This window comes from Vombatus ursinus, unplaced genomic scaffold (genome assembly GCF_900497805.2).
Source record: "Vombatus ursinus unplaced genomic scaffold, bare-nosed wombat genome assembly UNPS02009132.1, whole genome shotgun sequence".
Classification (NCBI taxonomy): domain Eukaryota; kingdom Metazoa; phylum Chordata; class Mammalia; order Diprotodontia; family Vombatidae; genus Vombatus; species Vombatus ursinus.
Window position 1 is genome coordinate 17,293,056 of NW_020948910.1, and position 24,339 is coordinate 17,317,394.

Below are 24,339 nucleotides of genomic sequence, written 5' to 3' on the forward strand. Positions count from 1 at the left end.
GGCCACAGGTTCCCCATCCCTGGTCTAGAGTCAGATTATGAAGGAATATGAGTCAAATAGAAGAGTCTGTATTTTATCATAGAGGCAATGGACAACATCAATCAACAATGGATGACATTTAAGGTAATGACATAGTCAGATTTATTCTTTAGGCATATCCATATAGAATCAATTTTGTTTTTTAGTAGCTAAGTGGATAGAGTGTTGGGCCTGGAATCAGGAAGACCTGAGTTCAAATCTGTCCTCAGACATTTACTGGCTGTGTGACCCTGGGCAAATTATTTAACTCTGTTTGCCTCAGTTCCTCATCTGTAAAATGAGCTGGAGAACGAAATGGTAAAACACTCCTATCTTTGCCAAGAAAGCCCTGAATGAGGTCACTAAAAGTCAGACATGACTGAACAATTAAACAACAACAATATCAACCCCTTTGAGGTATATCCACTCAAGGTATTGATATGTTTCTATAGCCTGTTCACCTGACCTCATGCTAGCTTCGCAGGTGGGACTGCTCAGAACTTCTCCTTTGTCCTTTTTGCAGTTGTGGGCTCATTGAGAAAGAAGTTTCTGAAGGTTTTCTTTGGATTCTGGATCATTATTTAATCTGGCATTATTTTAAGAGCATTGCTAGTGTATATGTGGGAGGGCTGGGCTGATCTGTGATTTTTCATGCTGTCATCCTTAACTGGAAGTCCACTGTCATAGGACTGATTCAAGGAGTCTCACTGCCTTCCCCAATCTTACCACTCAACCCACTTACTGAAGGTTTTGGTTCCTAACTAAATGGTTAAGTAGTGTCTTGAAGGAAGACAAATACACTCTACTATTTCTAGCTTCAGCGTCTTGCTGTTGCTTTAGAAGTTGAACTGCCCAGTTCTTTGGTTTTCATTGGGGTCCTACTGTCTTTTCTCTTTTTGTGTTTCATGGCATTGGCTTTGTCCCAGAATATTCCTCTAATGCTTCCTACCCAAGACCATTACGCTCATCTCTTTGTACTTCCATCTTCTCTCTCCTGCCTTTTGTGACATTTGCTATCATTGTACCAATGATGACTTGTGAGTAAGAAATAAAGAAATGGAGATAGTCCTGAAAATGTAGGATTAGAAAGGCATCCTGAGTGCTCTAATGTTATTTCTTAAATATTAAAATATGCAGAGGAAGGCCTTCATGAAATGACATGAGCAACAATTTGCAGAGCTTTATTCACTTTTCAACCTGCCGCAGATATGCAGTCTCTTCAGTGACAAATTAAATTGAAAATGTATTTAGTTTGTGGTATCTACCATGTAAAAAATAGAACACATTATTAAAACAGCTAAACATAATCTTAGCAACTATATCAAGTGGTCCAGGACTGCCTCCTCACCCAATACTCTAGATTCATACCATCAATTTCTTTTTAGAGTTTTAATCCTGGTGAGTTTATCTAAAAAGGTTATTTTTCCTATGACTCATCGCATCCCCATTTTAGAGTATAGTCTGGGAAATCTCCAAAATGAAACTGGGTTTGGAGTCAGAAAGACCTGAGTTCAAAGGAGACCTCAGAGACTATGTGTGTGACCCTAGGCAAGTCATTTAAACTCTGTTTCATTTTCTTCAGCTGTAGAAGAAATATAACAGCACCTAATACAAAGGATTGTAAGAGTCAAATGAGATAATTGAAAACTTTATATGCCTGATTTCATCATCCTTATTATTATCCCAAAGGCAATGATGCTTAGGAAATTCCCTTCTCTTTCTAAAAGGTCTTATCTCCAAAGTCTTCAACTCGGGAATGTTCAACCTTGAGGTGACTCATGAGGCAACCCCAAAGCCGATATTTTCTGGGAAATCTCTGTTTAGAGGGTTAAAGATCCGCCTTTGGTTGCAGGGTCGGGGTGTGAATGGACAACAGAAGCCCCAAAGACCGAAGGTAGAGTATAGAGGTAAAGAGGTGTTTGTTTTCGTAGCCTCCACGGAGCTCTTCATTTGCTCCAAAGACATAACCTCACCCAATTCTGAGTGTTCTTGGGTTGAATGAAAAATTTAAAGACAAATTTCTCCAGGAGTGGGACTGACTTTAAAGTGGGAAGGACACTTACAGCGTAACTCGTCTACCTTGTAGAGATCTAACATTGCTTGAGATCTCTGTGAGCCACTTTCTTCTTTGATCCCAGCCTCGCTTGCTTACTGTTCCTTTGTCTGTTCTTTTTGTCACCTCCTCAGCTATCTGGGACCTTTTGGGGGCCCTACTTGACCCACTCCTTGCCTGGACTACTCCCTTCAATCTCAGTCTTTTCTTTAGATGACTAACCACCTAAATAAACCTTATGAAACCAGTTGCCACAACATGTTTGGCATTTGCTTCTTACACCCTGGCAGGCACATTTGAATAAACAGCTACTAGTATCTGCTGTCCCAAACAAGCCTATTTTGACTCGGCAGTAAAATTCCAGAAACTCTACCTAGTCGAGCATGTAACAAACCTGATTTATTCTGGGCGGATAGGTCAATGGACCCTCGGAAGGTTTTTTCTTCCGTTTCTAAGGTTTGTGATTGTGTATTTGATACCAAATAGATGAAATAATTAATTCAAGAGAAAGAAATTTTGATTTGCCCATCCACTCTCTTGGACACAGTGGAATATTTGGCCTTGATTTAGGTATTTATTTCAATTTTGTGGTAGAAGTCACCTGTTTTGAATGTGAGTTATTTTAACATGCCAAACATTTACAATGTTGACATCATTGACTTAAATGAAAATAAGAGACATTTTAAAGCCATATCAATGGATAAGTATTTGAAGCTATAGTATTTGAAGTATTTGAAGGTAATAGTCATGACTCCAGTAACTGGTGGCATATATTTAAAAATATTTTCAAAGTAAATTGTAATATTCATGTGTCTATTTAGTTTGCTCAATTCTACTTTCCTGATTCTGTTTTTGAACAAAAGCACTTTTGTTTATCGTTTTCAGCCCTGTGAACTTGTCTTCAGAAAGATTTATTATCAGCTTCTCTGTTTCCAGTGTTTAATATTTACGTCATCCTGCCATCCAGTCCACAGTTAAGTAGCAACAGGCTCAAATCAGCAGCAGTCGGATCTGTGGATTCATATGAACTTATCACTTACACACACTTATTGCTTTCTGGTCTCCCTGACTGTGTTCCATCTACTCCTGAAAAGGTATGTTTGTAGACAGTCGCTACAGAGGAAATAGAGCTAAAGGATTCCAAATGACGCTATTATCTGATAGCTAAGAGGAATAATTTGGAGGGATTATGTTTTATATAAAATCAAGTGAAATAGCAGTGGTTTGGTAATGATCGATATATCAAAATTTAGGTTAATTCATTGTAGAGCTACAAAGTTCTGTAATGACAACTATTTAATGTACTTCAGTTTCTTTTAGTTTCAACCTTTGAACTAAAGAAATATTTGCATTTTTAAACACAGATTGCTTTGCAAGTTCACCTTTTTAAGATATTAATTCTTTTTGAATATTCACTTATTAAATATGTAAAATGCTGGGAGGTATAAAACATTGCATTTTGTCTAATAATCTTTAAAAAACAAGGAAAGGAGAGCATGTCAAAGAGGTTGTCCAGATTTTATGGAAATCGGATTCAGATAAATTATTTAATAACTTTGTAGCAAGAAAGAATGATGCTAGAAAACTGAATTTTTAAAGATACAATTAAATTCCTATTTGAAATTTTTACCATTATATTTAGTTAATGCTTTTTGTTAGACTTTTAAAAATATACCTTTTACTAGAACGTAAGGTATTGTTTGGTTTTGAAACATCTGCTTCTTGCCCTTCCACCCAAACGTATGTGTTTGAATATGCATAAATAATGCCGTATTTTCACATTTTAAAAAGATGTTTGGCAAATATATACACTCTATATGTTACTTAAAAAGATCACTCAATCTTCTATGTCCCAATGATGGTAGCTATCTACTCCTTATTTTGGGGGATAATCCCAAGTTGAAAAACATCCACTTTTTGGCTTTTATAAAAGAATATCCCCCCTTTTTTTGTTAGGATATTCCTAACTACCATGTTCTAACTTTTGGTTCAGAAAATATGGCCACTATATCATGTGCTGTTTCAACATATATTATGACATTTTTATTTACCTTAGTAATAATATTTATATTATTTGATATTAACATTATGCAATTTTGTACAATGGAATAATTGTAATAATATTTTAATTTTTTGTCAACATGTTTTTTTCACTCATATTTGCCTTTTCTATACATGTGTGTAAAGAAATAAATGTATTTGTATTTGGCATTGTGGTTCCTATTCTGATAGCAGAAACCGTTTACTTACTGACTCAGTAATACAGCCTCTGCTCAGTGCCATGGAATCATGCTGACATTATCCCAGAAGGCCTGTCCCCCTATCAAAGGTTGTTTGTCTTTTTACCTTTTTCCTTGCTCTAATTAATCTTTCTAGAAAACTCTTTCAGTGTTGGGAAGAGGCTGGTGGTAAGCTATTGCATTAATTACAGAGCTTCTAAAGACTTTGAAATTCAGCCCAAACTACATTCTGGGTTTTGTTTAAAAACTGAAATCTTCTTTTCTTTGGTCTTTCATAGTTCCATGCTGTGTGTCCTTATGTCTTCTCCCAGTTGTTCTCTCACTCCCCTTCCCTCATTTGTTAAGTATTTCTCTGCTCCCATTGGAGTCTCTTTTGCCAGATTCTTCTCCCCCTTTTTCTACCCAACTCACATCCAGATTTCTTCTCCACTAACTTGCAAAATGATGGGTCTGGAAAATTCTGGATTATAGTACCCTGTCTCATATTCTGAAATATAAATTGTATTCGTATCTTTCTGACTTTTTTTTGCTACATGAAACTTACATGTCAGTCAGAATAATAATATATCTACTGTTCTTAAAAAACAATGAGAATTCCCAGCTTTCCACGGCTAATTTTGCTCGCCTCCTCCTTCCTACTTAACTGAATCTTATCTACTTCTTGAGATCTCTTTTGGATTTTCCTTCAATCAATCAATATCAATCAAATAAACATTTATTAAACGCCTACCATGTGTTAGGCACTACGATCTAGTAGTCATAGCTCTCTGATAGAGGAGGAGGATGGTATATACCATTTCTGGTGTATCTACTATGTCACTGTTTGCTCTTTCCATTCAGATATTAAATATGGACATCTTCAAAGGTTTATATCCCAGTTAACTGAATAAGAATATTTTTCTAAAGTTATTCAGACTAAACCAGGTTTTATTACCTTTTTTTTCCTTCATGAACCCTTTGGACCCCTTCTCAGAATGATATTTTTAAATAGATGAAATAAAATTACAAAAGGAAACCAATTATATTGAAATACAGTTATCAATTTTTTTAAAGTTCATAGACCTCAGATTAAGAGTGCCAATCTAAATCATTTTCTGAAGAAGAAAATTTCATTAAAGTTAATATTTTGTACTTTTTACAAAATATTAACTTTAATGAAATTTATAGGTATATAGAACACAAGAGAGGCAACTAGGTGGTGCAATGGATAGAGTGCTGGTCCTGGAGTCTGGAAGACTCATCTTTGTGAGTTCAAATCTGGTCTAAGATACTTATTAGCTGTGAGACTCTGGGCAAGTCACTTAATCCTGTTTGCCTCAGTTTCCTCATCTGTAAAATGAGCTGGAGAAGGAAATGGCAAACTACTCGAGTATCTTTGCTAAGAAAATCCCAAATAGGGTCACTAAGAGTCAGATACAACTGAAACAACTGGAAAAAAAGAACACAACAGCTTGAAGGGACCTTAGAGGTCATCTAGGATGTTCAACCTCTTCATGGTAGACATAAAGAAACAGACCCCAGAACTCAGGTACTTTGTTCAGGTCACACAGGTGGCCAAATAGGTACTAGAAACCAGGTCACCAGAATTCTTTTTACTACATCATAGTTCTTACTTGTAGCCAGACATTTGAGAAACTCAAAGAGAATAAAACACCATTCTGTCCCATTCTTAGATAACTGGGCAATTCATAATGCTATAATATATTCTTTAATTAAATTAGTAAACCTATTTTAAGCAAAATCATTTCGTTGTTTAAAATGGACATTTAAAAAATTTAATGTTAAAAATTACATGTACTAATCTTATTGCTATCCAACACTGAAACCTTTGTCAGTAGTAGCATTTGTTTCAAATAATGACCCCAAACTTATCTCTGGAACAAAGGTCATCTTTTTAAACATCAATATTCTGCTGATGCTGCATAGTCACCAAAGAATTAACCATAGTCACCAAAGAATTGTGGGTTATGCAAAGCAAGGCAGGACTTAAATACTACTCTTCTTGATTCCAGTGCAGACGTGCATGGTAGGTGTGAAAAAGCAGCAACATACTAATTTACAGAGTGACCAGAAGTATCCTAAAAGATGTGTAACTGAAAAAAGAGGTGGGCTGGCCAATAATCTGGCCATTGGAGCCAATAATGCTCTGTTTGATATCCATGCAATGCCAAGAGATCCAGAGAATGGCCTCCAGTGTGTGGGTAGGTGCTCTGTGGAGAATATTGAGGCAAACATGGGCTAGAGTCTCACATAAGGAAAGGGCATAGAAAGGTTGCAATCCGTGCTGTTGGGGTAGTACCTATACCAGTGAAATTAGAGATATATTAAATTGAGGGAAAGGAGAGTGCTTTGTACTTCTCTGCTCAATGGAATAATTTTCCAAAAGGCCCTTTGTTCCTCCTCAAAATATATCATTGGTATATGAAGCAGATGTTCTAGCCAAGTTGGCAGCAAAGTGAATTCATACAAAGTAAATCCTATTTTCAATTTGATTTCCATTATTAAATTGGAGCTATGATCCCCTGAAATACCAATTTACCAACAAACTAAATTGAAAGCATCAATTTAAGTGAGGAAAGGGTTAAAAAAAGATGGCCAATTCATGGCACATTGTGTGTTGTGACACTTTTAAACACTTTTAAAAAATGTGAGTCTTTGAAACACTTTTGCCCATGATCAGTATCTCAGAAATTTATATCTTCTCCTTTCTTGGTGTCTTAAAAATCTTTTATGAGTATGTCATATTTATTGCTAATAGAACAAAGAATGTTTCTTTGATATCCTCTTTATCTAGAGTTTTATTATTGTTATTTTGGGGTTGGAACCAGTGATCTTATTGAGATTCCTGCTGTGAAAACTCTTTCCATCAAAGCAGATTGGAAATACATTATAAATTTATAATCTTGGAGAGTTTCTTGGGGGTACTAAGAAGCTAAGTGAGTTGCTCATGATCACAGGGCTAGTATGTGAAAGAAGCAAGGCAGGACCTAAACTCCATTCCTCCTAATTCCAAGATCTACCATCTAACCACTTACACCATCCTGCCTTCAGGTAGATGCATGTCCAAAAGAGCTACACTATAATAACACATTGTTGAAAACATCATCTATGGTAGTCTGGAAGTTTGAACTTCAGGCATAATAAGTCCAAACTCTGGAAAAAGAATGTGTTTTAAATAAGAAATGGCTACGTGAAGCAAACTGTTGTAATAGTAGCAATAATTTGGATTGACAATACAACTTCTCTGCTAAAGGAACATTTAAAATATTTTTCAGTCTTTTTCTTTAAAAGTTTTCAGTTGTAAACCATTTCTAGCAATTTTGGTTTTTGAGGTGAAACTCCTTACAAAGTAGGTTTAACTTTAGCTATACTTCATGGCTTCTTTTATCAGCAGTGATGGTAACCAGGCATATTCATAATTTAGATTTCTCTTCTTTCAGGTTTCTTGGATGGGTATGTTCAATTGGAAAGGTGAAACAATTCTACTCTGATTATGGACATGGGCCTAATATTGCTCAGGTATCATCTCATGCACTAAGTTGGAAATTAATTGGCTCAAAGGCCTTGCTTGAGAAAATGTCATTTTGTTATGAAGCCACAAATGGTTCCTGTATAAAGCACAGTTGGACAAGTATCATCCGCATTCCCATGTACTGTGTAATGATACTCCTGATTCTGACTACACTAGCTGGAAATCTTATGGTTATTATCTCCATATCACACTTCAAGCAACTTCACACTCCCACCAATATGCTAATCAATTCCATGGCCACTGTTGACTTTCTGTTGGGATGCTTGGTCATGCCTTACAGCATGGTGAGATCAGTTGAAAAGTGCTGGTATTTTGGGGAGGTTTTTTGCAAGCTTCACACAAGCACAGATATTATGCTAAGCTCAGCATCAATTTTCCACTTGTCTTTCATTTCTATTGACCGCTACTATGCCGTGTGTGACCCACTGAGATATAAAATCAAGATTAATGTCTTGGTTGTGCTTGTGATGATTACAATAAGCTGGGCTGTCCCTGCCATTTTTGCCTTTGGGATGATCTTTCTGGAACTAAACTTGAAAGGAGCTGAAGAGCTGTATTATAAGCACATTCACTGCAAGGGAGGTTGCTTTGTCTTTTTCAGCAGAATATCTGGCATCCTGGCCTTCGTGACTTCCTTCTATATTCCTGCATCTATTATGCTGTGTATCTATGGGAAAATATATTTCATTGCCAAAGGGCAAGCCAGATCAATAAAAAATTCAAACCAGAAGATCCAAAATAGATTTGAAGAGAAACAGCAATTTTCACGAAGCAAAGAAAAGAAAGCAGCAAAAACTTTAGGGATTGTGATGGGAGTTTTCTTCATTTGTTGGTGCCCATTCTTTCTCTGCACAGTCATTGATCCTTTTATGGATTACAGCATCCCACCATTTCTAAATGATGTACTGATTTGGTTTGGTTATTTAAATTCTACCTTGAACCCGATGGTTTATGCATTTTTCTACCCGTGGTTTCGGAGGGCCCTAAAGATGATTTTCTTTGGTAAAGTTTTCAAAAAGGACTCTTCTAGGTCCCAATTATTTTTAGGACTAAATACTTAGGAATGTGTTTAACTTGCAATTGATTTTGGAACTATATTTATGAATTCTGTATTTAGGTAAGAAATGAATGGCTTTTAAAAAATGGAAACCTACTAATACATCTATTATCATTGACCTTTTTAAAAAGTTATTTACAGAAGATTAGGTATGTTGAGCTTTATTGTGCTGATCTTCTTTTCTAATAAATATAATAGTATCTGTGATTTTTCATAGTTATTGTATGGTCAGTATAACTTACCTGCTAAGGATCTATTTAAAATACTTATTTTTTTTTTCCTGAAAATCTTTATGATCTTTTCTCTGTATTCATCTTTGTTGATTTCTATGCAACTTACAACACTGTTGGCTATCTCCTCTTCCTGGGTTTTTGTGATACTCCTATTGCTGGTTCTTCTCCTATCTATCTGTCTACTCTTTAACTGAATCTTTTGCTAAATCTTCATCCACATTATCCCTCCATGGGCGTACCTTATGGCTCTGCCTTGAGCTCTCTTTCCTTCTTTCTTTGCATTCTCTCACTTGGTGACCTTTATGAGTTCCTATGGACTGAATTATCATTTCTTTATTTTTTGTAATTTTTTAAAAATTTAATTTATGGAATAAAACAAGCATTTCTATGACATAGCATAATAAAAAGATGATTGCACAAGAAACTGCAAATCTATTATTTACAACTTGGTATTCTTTTTGAATATATCATAAAGTTGTCATGTAAATTTATTTTTCTCCTTTTTTTCCTCCCCCCCATCCCAAGATGGCAATCATTATTTTCATTAGACATACACACAAATAGATATATGTATGTATACATATGTATACATATATATGTATATGTCTAATTATTCTATGTATCTATTTATTAGTTCTTTCTCTGGATGTAGTATCTTTCTTCATATGTCCTTTATACTTAATTTGGATATTTATAATAGTCAAAATGACTTACTTGCTCAGTCATTCTTAAAACAACAGTGCTGTTACCATATACAATGTTCTCTTGCTTCTGCCTATTTTCCTTTTCATTATTTTGTTCAAGTTGTTCCATGTTTTTCTAAGATCATCAAACTCATCATTTCTTATAGCACAATAGTATTCCATCTCAGTCGTATATCAAAACTTGTTCAACCATTCCTCAATTGATGGGAAGTTTCCAGTTCTTTGCCACAACAAAGAGAGCTGTTATAAACATTTTGGAACATATAGGTTCTTTTCCTTTTTCCCTAATCATCTTTGGAAATAGATCTAGTAGTGGCATTGCTGAGTCAAAGGGTATAGGCAGTTTTTAATAACTCTTTGGGCATAATTCCAGATTGCTCTCCAAAATAATTGGATCAGTTCACAATTCTACCAACAGGGAATTACTGTCCCAATTTTTCCACATCCCAACCAACATTTGTTGCTTTCCTCTTCAATCATTTTAGCCAATCTGGTAGGTACAAAATGATATCTCAAGGTTGTTTTAATTTGCATTTCTCGAATCAATAATGATTTAGAGCATTTTTTCATATGACTAAAAATTGTTTTGATTTCTTAATTGGAAAACTGTCTGTTCACATCCCTTGACCATTTATCAATTGGGGAATGATTCATATTCTTATAGATTTGAAAATGTCTTTATATATTTGAGACATGAGACTTTTATTTGAGAAACTGTCTATAAAATTCCCCTGTCCCCATTTTCTGCTTTCCTTCTGATCTTGGCTACATTTGTTTTATTTGTTCAAAACCTTTTCAATTTAATGTAATTGAAATTGTCCATTTTATTTTTAACTTTGCTCTCTGTCTCTTGTTTATTCATAAATTGTTCATCTATTTGTAAGTCTGATAAGCAATATGTTCCATGTTCTAATTTTCTTGTAATCTCTTTTTTTTATATCTAGGTTACGTATCCATTTTGACCTCATCTTGGTAAATGGCAAAAGATATTAGTCTATGCCTAGTTTCTGCCATATTGCTTTCCAATTTTCCCAACATTTTTTTAACCAAATAATGAATCCTTATCCTAAAATCTTAAATCTTTACACTTCTCAAATACAAGGTTATTATATTTATTTGCTGCTGTAAATTGTATGTTTACAGTGTTCCATTCATCTACCTTTCTATTTCTTAGCCAGTACTAGATAATTTTGATAATTACTGCCTTATAATATAGTTTAAGATCTGGCACTATTAATCCTCCTTCCTTTACATTTTTTTCATTGGTTCCTTTGATAATCTTGACTTTTTGTTCTTCCAAATGAATTTTGTTGTTATTTTTCTAATTCAGTAGAATATTTTTTGTAATTCATTTTAACAATCTATATATTCAACCTGATCCCAATCCTGAGCTCTAAGCCCCCATCACCAATTTTCTATTGGATATTTCATGCTGCATGTCTCATATACATCTTACACATACTATGTTCAAAATAGAACTCATTTTTTCCTCTACAACTTGTCCTTCTCTATTTCTGTCAAAAGCTTCTCCGTCCTTATAGTTTCTCAGGTTTATAACTTCCACATTATATCCTCAACTCCTCACTTCCCCTCACTCTACAGAGCCAATCAAATTTCCAAATTTTGCCAGTATTATCATTTCAATATCTCCCACATTAGTCTATTTCTCATTACTCACAGCCACCATCTTCAGTTCCTCATCCCTTCTCAGTTAAGACTGTTATAGTTACCTCCTAATTTCTCTTCCAGCTTAAAGTCTTTTTTCCATTGCAATCCTTCCTTGGCTTAATTGTGAAAGTGATATTTCTAAAGTATAACTCTGACCATATCACTCTTCTATTCAATAAACACCCATGGCCCCCTATTATCTCTGCTATAAAAGATGAAATCCTTTTTTTGGCTTTTAAAGTCCTTCACAACCTGCTCCAGCCTACTTTCCAGCCTTATTATACACTATTTCTCTTCCCAAACTCTATGGCCTAGTGGCTAGACTCTAGTTAAATTAGCTTTCTTGCTGTTCCTTAGGTATGACATTCCATCTAAACTAGCTGCCGCTATGCCTAGAATGCTTTTCTTCTTCACCTTGACCTTAGAGAATCCATTATTTCTTTCAAGATTCATATATATATTTATATATATACTATATATTCACATATACTATATATTAATATATACTATATATATTATATATATATACTATCCACAGTAGAATGTAAACTCCTTGGGAACAAGGACTGTTTTATTTTTGTCTTAGTATCTGCATAGTCCCTAGTCCATATAAGATGCTTAATAGATGTTTGGTGATTGATTTCTGAAACTGACTATAACTGTTTTACTATCAGCATCCTACTAAAATAGATGTACATTATTTGACCTTGGTGTGTTTTGGATATTTGCATTACTGAAATAATAGCCACATAACACATATGGAAAATATTAAATCTGAAAACAAGTCAATAGTTAAAGAAATAGTATCATCAGGCTAAATATACCATATGAAGTTGAGTTTCAAGAATTCACAAGTGGAAGCAATTATTCAATAAAAGACTTTAAGATGCACATCACAGTGCTCCCCCGAGTTTTCCTGAAGTATATTGCTTCTTCCCTTTTTCTAGTTCTGAGCCCTCACGTTCTCTAAAAGTTCCAAGTACTTTTCCTCCCACTGGCTCTCACAACAATAGACAGAAGAGGGGTACAGACACAGGACTGAACTCCAAATCTGTACATTTTGCAATGTGGGAGATTATATATTGGGGACTAGTAATATTTGCCAGATAAATGGTACAAACTATATGTGCTCTAGAATTTTAGAGGTGGAGGTTATCCTTGTGGGTTAGGGTGGACTGGAAGACTTCACAGATGGGCAGGAAACTTTGGGTTGGATTTTGAAGAATGGATACAAATCTGAATAGGTAAAGGAGAAGCTGCACTCAGAGAAGCTGGAACAATATAATAATAGCTAGCATCATTTACATGGGGATTTGAGGTCTAAAAAGTGCATCACAAAGATTGCATTTTGTCCCCCAAAATCCTGAGAGGTAGGTGCTATTATTATCCCCATTTTACAAATGAGAAAACTGAGGCAGATAGAGGTTAGGTAGAGTTAACCTCTAGTAAGAAAGAAATTAAAGCAAGTAAGGTTAAAATAGAGGATAAGCCCAGAGTTAAATAGATAATAAGGGTTCAAGGTCAGATTTGAACTCAGGTATTCCTGACTCTAGGTTCAGTACTATGCTACCTAGCTGCCTATATGAAGTAAAAAATATAAGATGTGCTCCAGGGATAGGGATAAAACCATTTAGCTAGAGCAGAGAGGAGCTTATTTTAGCTGGTAAGACTATAAAAACAAGGCATTGTCAGATTGTGTGAATGTCAATTTGTCCAGGACCTGTAATTTTGTAGGAATGGGAACAGAGATTGTAAGCCATCTCTAATTTATAGTCTTAGAGAATTACATGAGGTTCAGGAAGTTAAATAATCAGTCTGTCTGTCAGTCAGTAAACATTTACTATGCACTTACTCTGTACCAGCACTGTGCTAGGTACTAGAGACATAAGCAAAGACAAGTCAATTGCTGCCTGAGGAGCTCATAGTCTAATGGGGAAAACAAAATGCAAACAACTATGAACATTCTTCTCTCTCTCTCTCTCTCTCTGTCTGTCTGTCTCTCTCTCCCTCTTTCTCTCACATACACACATATATGTATGGACACACATTTAATTGTTGATATTTAGTTGTCCAACCCTTCATGACCTCATTTGGGGTTTTCTTGGCAAAGACACTGGAGTGGTTTCTATTTGCTTCTCTGGCTCATTTTCCAGATGAGGAAACTGAAGCAAACAGGGTTAAGTGACTTGCCTAGGGCCACACAGTTAATGTATTTCAGGCTAATTTTGAACTCAGGAAGATGAGTCTTCCTGACTCTGGGCCTGGTGCTTTATCCAGTGTGCCACCTAGTTCCATCCTCTCCAGATATATGTAGTTATTGACTATCTCAATGGACCATCCATTCAACTGCTTGTCATAAAGTGCGTTTTTCATCTACTTGGTGGTTCCTGGCTAGGATAATTTTGTATGAAAGGCTGTGGAGTTCATTCAGGAGGCCCTGTAATATCCTCTGACTCAGTGCAATCAGCACAATGCATAATGACTTGCATACAAAAAGTAGTCTAAAAATATCAACGATGTGTATGATAAAAGAAAGTGTTCATGTTCCAAGAATGAGGGATAGCAGATTGAAGGCCTGAATGTTGCCCTGGTAACCCCAAAGTATCCAAGACTAAGAGAAAGGCTTTGGCTGCATTCAGATGATTAGCTATGAAGGATTTATGGAAGGTTTGATTCATTTATTATGAATCAGACTAGATAAGAAGGCATGGGTATATATACATTGTTGTATGTATACATATTGTATATGTACAACCTACATACGTGGATTCACAATCTCATCAAAGTATAAAAGTATCAATAAGTTTCACTCTTCTTCCATTTTCTAGAATGTAGTCACCTCTATGACATTTTATTTTATTTTTTTCAACATATTTAGTGATGAATTAATTAAATGAAATATTTATATGTACATTACATAATTAATGTGGATTGCAATTTTTGACTTGCCTGGGACATTGTATCTTTCTTGATTTACTTGAATATTTCAAAATACATAATTTTTCATGTATTCTCTCCACAGATCGAAATTATAACTCCCCTTTTTCTTATTATATAGTGTTCATAAGTTGCCTTAGCTTCAGAATTTTTCATCTAGTAGCCAGCCCTTTGGAGATGAGCAACTCCAAACAGCTATGTCAATGACCAGATAGCTAGATAGTTTTATGCTGAGTTCCTATATGAAGTCTGAGTCTTCTATTTTCTACCTATGTTCTGGGGTTAGCCATTGGACCTCTCTAGGCTTCAGTTTCCTATCTGTAAAATGCAAGGGGTGATACTAGGTGACTTCCAAGGTTTATGTCTATGAATCTATAATCTTCTTATCCTTTCCAGCTGTAAATTCTGATTCTAATATTTTAAATATCCTAAAGCAAAGACTGGCCTTCAGCAGAATGGCAAAACAGGAAAATTGTTTCTTTTGCTTGCTTAGTCTTCCTTTTCTATGCTCTTTTGTCAATGGGTGTCACTATCAGACTCTTAATCTATCTTCTCTTTTCCCTATTTAATAATTTTTTTAAAATCATGTTCAGGAATGGACCATACATGTTTATTCAGACTGAAATGTAGATGACTAATAAAGTTTAATACACTACTTCTCTAAACATTAATTATTAGAACTCTAGACATTAGAGCTGAGGTCCATGGACTCCCCAAGGATTTGGGGATAGATTTCAGGAAGTCCACAAACTTGGATGAAAAAAATAACATTTTTATTTTTCCTAATCTCTATCTGAAATTTAATATTTCCTTTAATCATGAATTCAAAAGAATTATTCCAAGGAGCCCATAGGCTTTGCCAGATTGCTAAAAGGGTCCATGACACAAAAAAGTTTAGGAGCCCCTGATGTAAAGTGTGGAAGGGAACTAGCTAGTTTGGGGACAAGGACCTTCCCCATTGTGCTAAAATTGTATCAGGGAGGCAGATGTATACTCTCTGTACTTTTAGTTGGTATTCCTATTCATATAAACTGGACTGGGTGCTTTCTGAGGAACTTTCCTAACTTAGATTCTGGGACTTAAAAAAGCAAAATTCAATTTATACATAGTTTAAAGATAAGCTTGTTCATACTTAGAATCCCTGCTTAACATACTAAACTGTTTACCTTGAGATTTGTCACCCTGACAATCAGGACAGGACATTTCTTTGTCTCAGTTGCATCAACTAAAGAACTCCCTTCTAAGCCAACACTTTGCCTTCTGTTTACAGACTCTCCAAAATCTGGAATCACAGCTGTTTCCACTTTTTATTAAAGGAAAACAAATACCAGAGAGCCTTATTTCTTAAACTCCAACTAAATACAGTTGTTGCCCTAATCAGGACAGTATGAAATTATTTGTCATTATAACAAAATGAGAAGGGAAAAAAAGCATGTGTTAATGGTGCCCTTTGGTCTGCATTTCAACTCTAGAGTTTTGGCAAATGAGACTCAACTGAGGGTGATGTTTTGTTCACATACCCTTCTAGATTAAGGTTTGGAATGACCCAGGTGGCACTGTAGCTTCTAGGTGTCAAACCGTAAATGAAGTGCAGTGGGCATTGTTAAATATGCAATCAACACATCTGATTAAGGGGCTCATTAGCCGTATCCTCTCCTGGCTCTTTTCTTCAAAACAAAAAGTTTCTGAAGGATGATATCATATGTTTGTAATATGTTGAAAACTTTAAAAAATGCTTTAAAGTTATATATTATAATGTAAGCTTCTAAATTCTTTTAAGTATGGTTTTATAAACATAGTCAGGCATAGACCTTTTGGAAAATTGAATGATCAAGGCTAGTGTGTAATTACAACACAGTATTATAAATTTTGACTTGGGGGTGGGTGGGAGTCAGACTTGTTATTTCATCAGTGTGGTGAATTCTTTGTGTGAAAACTCCCTTTACCCATACAGACGGGCAACTCCTTTTGTAATCTACAATCCTTGAGAGTTGCCTAGGAAATTGAAAAGCTAAAAGCAATTTGCCCGTGGTTATAAAATTAATATAGTCAGATGCAGGACCTGATCCAAAGCCCACACTCCACTGTAGCCTCAAACCACAACCATCATATGGCACTGTTCATGCTCTCATTGGTTCTATAGCATGGGCCATAGATTCCATCCATCATCTTTATTCCTCCTTTCTTGTATTCTAATTCCTTTTTCTTTTTATCTTATAGGAGCAGGTCTAGATTTGTGTAGTCAAATATTTTTGTACTAATTCAGAAGGAAAATAAACCCCCCATTTTTCACCCTCAGCTGCAATACTAATTTTTCTGTGTTATACAGCTGTAGGCCTTTACCATCAATTTTCCTAGGCTTTGTGAAGAATGACCATTGTACTTATGATCTAGTTATAATATTAATGGTATAGTGGAAGGAGCACTAGGCATGGAGCTAAAAGACTTGGTTGGAGTTCCTTTTCTGTCATTTATTAGCCATGGGCAGCTTCTCTGAAACTTACATTTCCTTTTCTAGACAATGGTGATGACAGCCCAGACTTGTGAGGCTCAAATGAAATCATAGAATTAAAATCCATTGTAACTGTGAAGTCCTATGAAAACCATCATTTTCGTTGCTTGCCTCTACATCTCTTCCAATGTTCAGGTTTGACTCTTTGGATGTAACTTGAAGAGCACCAAAAGGCTGGCCTGTTAGAAACTTTATACCTCATTATTAGAGTCAGGTTTGATAACGAAGATAAGGAACACTGTCTTCAGAATGTCCCATGTGGGTCCCACATAATAGTTGGGAGCTGTCTTAGACCATTATTATAATCAGATTACACTTTGGGTTCATAAGGGAAGACAGAAGTTAAGTGAGTTTCCCAGGATTACACAGCTAAACAGTGTCTGAGCCTGCATTTGAATTCAAGACTTTCTGATTCCAAGCCCAGCAGTGCTCTATCCATCATGCCACATAACCAGTGAGATCTCTTCTATAAGGGACATGGACTAATGTTGCTGTCTTAAGTTAGTGTCCAAAGTCTACAATTGTAATAGGATAATAATGTTGGTAATAGTCAATATTTATATAATACTTTGTACAGCACTTAACATATATTATCTCACTTGAGATACATAATGCTCACACAGTGACCTTTGTACGTCTCAAACTGGATGTCCCATAGGCATCAAAAATTCATCACACCCAAAACATAACTTGTTATCTTTCCCCCAAAACCCTTCTTTCTTCCCACATTTCCTATTTCTGTCTAGGGCACCATTCCTAAGCCAATCGGACTTGAAACCGAGGTGTCATCCTCTATTTATTTACACTCACCCAACATATCCAATCTGTGGTCAAGTCTTCTGCTTTCACATTTCTTACACACATTCCCTTCTCTCCATTCACACAGCCTCCATGCTGGGAGAAGATATCTGGGAATGGGGTTGAGGGTCAAATCAGGGAGGGTCTATTAAGGAATTTTGGACTTTATTCATAAGGCAGTGGAATGATTATTTTGTGAGCCTATGAGTGATGTGGTAACATCTATGCTTTAGGAAGATTACTCTGGCAACTGCGTGTACAATGGATTGGAGACTGGAGGAGAAGAGAGTAGAGTCAGGGAGAGAAGGAAGGAAGTCATTGAAATAATGCACATGAGGGGTGATTAAGGCTTGTACTAGAGTGTTAGAAGTGAGAATGGAAATGAAGGTATGGATGGGACAGATAGAAAAGTTTTGTGATATGAAGGAAGTTGTCATGGGTTGGGTCTACATAATTGTTAGTGTTTATAAAATTCATGCAGAATTAACTTTGGGGGATTAAATTATCCCTAACTATCACTATCCAGATTGACCAACTATGCCAGCCAAATTGAGTAGACAACTTGTAGATGTCTGTTTTACGTTCTCCTGTTTAGACCCAATGAGTCAAACAAGGAAAACAAGGAGAAAATTAAGAAATAATCACAACAGCAAACCGTATCAGGCAAAATACATTATCTTCTATCCTCATATTCCTCAACCTACCCAGTCACCCCTCTGTACACCTAGCCTAGGAACTCAGAGGCAAGTGACCCTAAAACATGTGCAGGAAATGAATGAACATTATCATATTAAGGCTACATGTTTAAGTTCTATTGATGTTAGTGGGTGATACTTGTAGTAATATGGTCAGGCTTCAAATACTCTGTAATATTGCAAATATAATTCTTGTTCTAAGAAGGGGAAAAACTAAGTTGGGACCTTGTCACTATAGGTTTTCAAATATAGATTGTTTTGAAATCTTCCTCTTTCCACCCCAAGCTAGTTTAAGAGAAGGGAAGCATTCAAAGGCCATGAGAACAGAAACTATTTCCTTTGTCTGCATTCCTAATGCCTAGCATGGTGTTTTGTACCCAGCAGCACTTTTTGGATTGAATTGAATACACTCTAATTTAGTATGGGCCTGGTAACTAATGCAGGCATCTGATAGCCTTGCATGATTTGAATAATCTTACCTAAGTAATTAAGAACAGTAGCCTGGGGTAACAAATTACTTCGTATTTTGGCTCACGAACAATAAAATATATTCGCTTGGGTGGAGAATACTAATTTCTAGTTTCAGAAGTATAAACACACCCTTCCTGATTGTGAACTTCATGTGACTTGATCTGGAAAAAGAAAATCTCTGAGGGTAGACCTACAAAAATGGAGAATATACCTATCACTACTACTGCTACTACTACTACTTCTTCTTCTTCCTATTCTTCTTCTTCTTCTTCCTATTCTTCTTCTTCTTCCTATTCTTCTTCTTCTTCCTATTCTTTTTCTTCTTCTTCCTCTTCTTCTCTTCCTCCTCTTCCTCCTTTTCCTTTTCTCCTTTTTTTTAACAATTAATTTTTATTTTATTTTTTCTTAATACTTAATGCTTTTTTGGCTGAGCTCCAACATGGAATAATGTCTAGTATGCAATGGAGGACATACTGTTTTTTATTGTTGCTGATTAATGAAACTTCCTTTCCTTTTTCATATACATTTGCAAGTCAGTGTTTTTGTAAGGCTCAAGTCATGAGTGCTGTGTAGAGAGTTATAACTCCAACCAGACCAAAAGATATACTTACTTATGATCCTCAGAGTCTTCTAATTCAAACTTTTCATTTTACATATCAGAACATTGAGGCACAGAGTGGTTAAGTAATTTGCCTAAGGTCATAAGGTAATAATTGGGAGATCTTGATTTTAATCCAGAACCTCTGACTCCAAACCCAAGGGTCATTCCATTATACTATACTCCCTTTGGGTTTGCCCTAAAGTTCTTAAGTAGAGCAATGGGTCCCCTTATCACCCCCATAAGACACCTGTGAATGGATCCCAACAGGGGATATTGTAAGTGAATACCTGAAAACAAATATGAAGATACCAGGAAAGACCATACTGAGTGGGAGTAGTTGAGATACAGTTGAGGCCATTGGATTACCAAAATTACTATTATCTGCAATAGAGGGACTTTATACTAGGACTATAAATTACACTGGGGAATACTCACTGTGGGACCTAATGGAAATTGAATATATTTCAATTTATTTGGAGAGCGTGCATTTAAAAAAATTTTTTTTAATTAAAACTTCCTTTTGACATGTTACAGAAAGTTTGCTTACAAGTGTGAAATGTAGGCCAGTATACTGGGCTGCCCAGTTCAGAGATTTTCCCTGGTTTCTGAGTTGGGGCTCTAGTTAACACAAGCATGAAACCAGTTGAGTGACAATTATGTTCTTCCTTAGATAGAGAAAGATGTGCCTATAAGAATGGACTCAGGGACCTATACACACAAAAATATTTATAGCAGTTCTTTTCTTGTGGCAAAGAATTAGAAATTGAAGGGATGCCCACCAATTGGGGAATGGGTGAACAAATTGTGCCATGTGATTGTGATGGAATACTATTGTGCTATAAGAAATGATGAGAAGGCTGCTCTCAGAAAAACCTGGAAAGACTTACATGAGCTGATGCAAAGTGAAATATACTGTCTACAAAGTAACAGCAATATTGTAGGATGATCAGTTGTGAATGACTTGGCTATTCTTGGCATACCAATGTTCCAAGACAACTCTGAAGGACTAATGATGAAAAACCCTATCCATCCCCAGAGAAAGAACTGGTGATGTTTGAATACAGATTGAAAATCTTGATACTTTTAAAACTTTATTTTTCTTGAGGTTTTTTTTTTTTGGTCTGTGCTTTCTTTCCCAACATGACTAATATGGAAATACATTTTGCGTGACTACACATGTGTAACCTATATCGAATTGTTTGCCTTCTCAATGGAGGGAGTGGAAAGGGAGGAAAGGAGAGAATTTGGAACTCAAAGTTTTTTTAAAAACTAATGTCAAAAACCGTTTTTACATGTAATTGGGGAAAATAAAATACTTAAAAAAATGACTGGACTCAGCTCCTGAACAATCCCATCCTTTAGCTGTCAAAGGTGGTTGGTCAGTCATCAGTCAGCAAGCATTTATGGAGCTCTTACTACCCTTGCCAGGCACTATGTTAAGTGATGAGGATACAAAAAAAGCAAACAACAATAACAAAACAGCCTTCCAGGAGCTCACATTCAAAAGGGGAGATAGCAGCATATAAATAATAAGGTACTTCAGCCAGGTCATTCTGGGTTTTTCTATCCTTTCCCCTATTGCTCTGCAGTTCCTGGCCTGCCATTTTTTTTTCAACTGGAAGCTCTTATACTGGAGAATAGCGGCGATCTAAACCCATGATTTTGTTGCAGTATTGTTGGCTATGACCACCACCTGCATCGTTCCTGGTGCTTAAGGCTCCTCTAAGCATTGAGTTAGTTCACATGGCCCAGCCCAAGTTAGGAGGATGGAGGAAGGGAGAGTGGCAAAAGAAAAATCCAATGAAAAAGGGTGTGATTATTTTTCCCTTGCCCCCCAAGTGCTTAACAGGATGTATTGACCGTATGGGAGGCATATTGCCTATGCTAATAAGCAAGGAAGAAAAATATCGTTTTATGTGCCACCTGGGTGGGGAGAACAGGATGGTGGCAGACAAAACAATGGTAGAGAAAAACAATAACAAGCTGTTTTCCAGAATGCTGTGGGACAAAGGTGTAGGGTATCACAAAGGGGAACACCAGGCTCTTTGATGGATAATGCAGTTCTTCATACAGCCCTAGATATAGCTCACTTTTATCTAGTGCTTTAAGAGTTGCAAAAGGGGCAGCTGGGTGGTGCAGTGGATAGAGCACTGGCTCTGAAGTCAGGAGGACCTGAGTTCGGATCCAGCCTCAGACCAAACACTTGACACCTACTAGCTGTGTGACCCTGGGCAAGTCACTTAACCCCAACTGCCTTAAAAAAATAAAATTAAAAAAAAGTTTAAAAAAAAGACTTGCAAAACATTCTATTTGCTTCTCACAACAGTCTTGTGACATAAGCACTATTATTATTCCCATTTTTACCATCTTCATTTTACAGATTGGCAGACAGGCTCAGAGGTTAAATGACTTGCCCAGGGCAATACAGCTAATGACTGAGGTAGGAGTTGAACTTAGCTAGAAAGAAAAGCTACTTTACCTAGTACATTGTTTTAATGAGGTCCACTAAACCAAAGGAATATTCAGAGTGAGCTGGCAAGGGTATTGGCTCTCTAGCTGCAGCAGGATACATTTCCTCTCCTCCACAAGTCACCCTAGTAGAACTACTCCCAAGTGACTTATGGGTTATCACATATGATTTACTTAAAATTCTAAATAGAATTTGGGAATATTTGTCACTTCCTTCAAGCATTATTAAGGCTTAATACCTTTAAGGTTTTGAAAGGAAGGTACATGTGATTTGAAAGTATCATGTCCTAATAGATGGTCTTGGCTAATTACTGTGGCAAAACAAAACAAAAAACCCTGTTGCTCCATCTTCTGAACATAGGTGGGCTGGGCTGGCCCGATGATCAGAATAAAGTCCATCAGTGGAGCTATTCTAGAAGCCTTTGTAGCTTTGTAGGAACTACAAGAACTTGACCTTCACTTGCAAAGCCTTCAAGCTACCTCCATCCCACGCTGAGGTGTCAGAGTAGATTTAATTCAGTGGAATTAAAACATATCAATTACTCCCCCAAAATGTGTATTTGATATAAAAGAAATGGAAGGAACATAACACATGAAGTGTTGACACTTGGACACCTTTTGGTTGTGCAATTTTAGGCAAGTTATTTTACCTCTTTGGGTCCCAGTTTTATATTCTGAAACATGGAGATAATATTATTTAACCTACTCATTCTACCATATTCTTGTCAGGAAAGCAAACTGAGAAGCACTATATGATTGTGAGGTATTATCATTTTCAAAAGATACTTGGTCTGCTTTAAAATTAAAAAAAATCCACTAAATTTTGATATGTAATTAGAGTCAGTGTGGGGTAATGCATGGTGTTGGGCTTGGAGATAGGAAGATTTAGATTCAAATCTCAGTGGGCAGGTCACAAAACCCCTGTCTCAGACAATTTCCTAGAATTTCCCTGCTAAGTCATAGATAGGTTGAATCTGCTTCATGTGTTTTCTTAATACATACTTTATTAGGAATTAAAAATTGTAGTGTACTTGTTTGGTGAGATAACTTTAGAGACCAAACATTTATGTATCAAAAGTGAAGGGATAAAATCTACAAAATTATTGGATTTGAGTTATAATTCTACTGCTTAGCAAAATGAATTACACTTTTAACTTTCCCTTATTAAGTGTACTGTATTTACAAGAAAAAAATCTGTGGGTTAAAATGATAATGGGTCTTTCTCTAGAGTTACTAATTAGAGTTCTAAAGGTGACATTCTTTAATCAATAAATAATCTTCTTAAGAAATGCACCCATCAGTTGGGGAATGGCTAAACAAGCTGTGGCATATGATTGTGATGGAAGACTATTGTGCTATAAGAAATGATGAGCAGAATTATTTCAGAAAAACCTGGAAAGACTTACATGAACTGATATAAAGTGAAGTGAGCAGAACCAGGGGAACATTGTACATAGTATCAGCAATGCCATACAAAGAAGAACTGTGAATGACTTAGCTATTCTCAGCAATACAATGATCCAAGATAATCCCAAATGACTAATGATGAAGCATACTACTGACCTCCAGAGAAAGAACTGATATTGTTTGAATACTTACTGAAGCATGCTATTTCTCACTTTCTTTCATTCTTTTTCTTTTGATTCTTCTTGTACAAAATTACTAATATGGAAATGTTTTACATGATTGCATATGTACAACCTATATCTGCTTACCACTTCAGGGAGGGGGGAGGTAAGGAGAGAGGGATAGAATTTGGAACACAAAACTTTAAAAAAATTTTTTTTAATTGTTTTAACATGTAATGGGGGAAAATAAAATATTATATTTTAAAAAAGAAATGCCTGAGCCATCATAATTTTAAATTGTTGATACTTATACATCTCTATATCAATTCTTCCCAAACTTTTTTGATTACATGCCCCTATTAGCAAAAAAAAATTGTTTAAACCCTCATATATGTCTATTTATTTTAAAAAACATATAGATGTTTATATATAATAATATATTACATACATTATAAAACATTTAAACAAAGTAATTTAAAAAATGAGATAAAGAATAAACAATAAAGATATTTTATTTTGTTTAATAGTGCAAAAACATTTTTCTCTAGCATTAATGTTAGTATTAATGTTACTTTTCAGTGAGAGCAATGTAAATAAATATACTTCTTTTTTTTAATCTTAATTTAACACCATCATATGATTTGAAGGTCTAGTATTAAGTTAATTTTATTTCAATACTTGGTTATCATGACTGAAAAATATATGTCATGAAGATGCTTGAATATAAATGGAAGAAGGATATTGTTGATTATACTTCCTAAATCAGCATATTCATTTTAAAAT

At 35.6% G+C, this 24,339-nt stretch overlaps 1 protein-coding gene across 1 annotated transcript; it reads left to right on the top strand.

Annotated features, from left to right (window-relative positions):
• The first annotated feature begins 3,090 nt into the window (after window positions 1-3,090).
• On the top strand, window positions 3,091-9,034 carry LOC114034933 (trace amine-associated receptor 1-like). The gene is made up of 2 exons (XM_027850771.1): window positions 3,091-3,165; window positions 7,752-9,034. The coding sequence occupies exons 1-2, from the start codon at window positions 3,095-3,097 to the stop codon at window positions 8,902-8,904; spliced, it is 1,224 nt and encodes a 407-aa protein (XP_027706572.1). The 5' UTR covers window positions 3,091-3,094; the 3' UTR covers window positions 8,905-9,034.
• The last annotated feature ends 15,305 nt before the right edge of the window (window positions 9,035-24,339 follow it).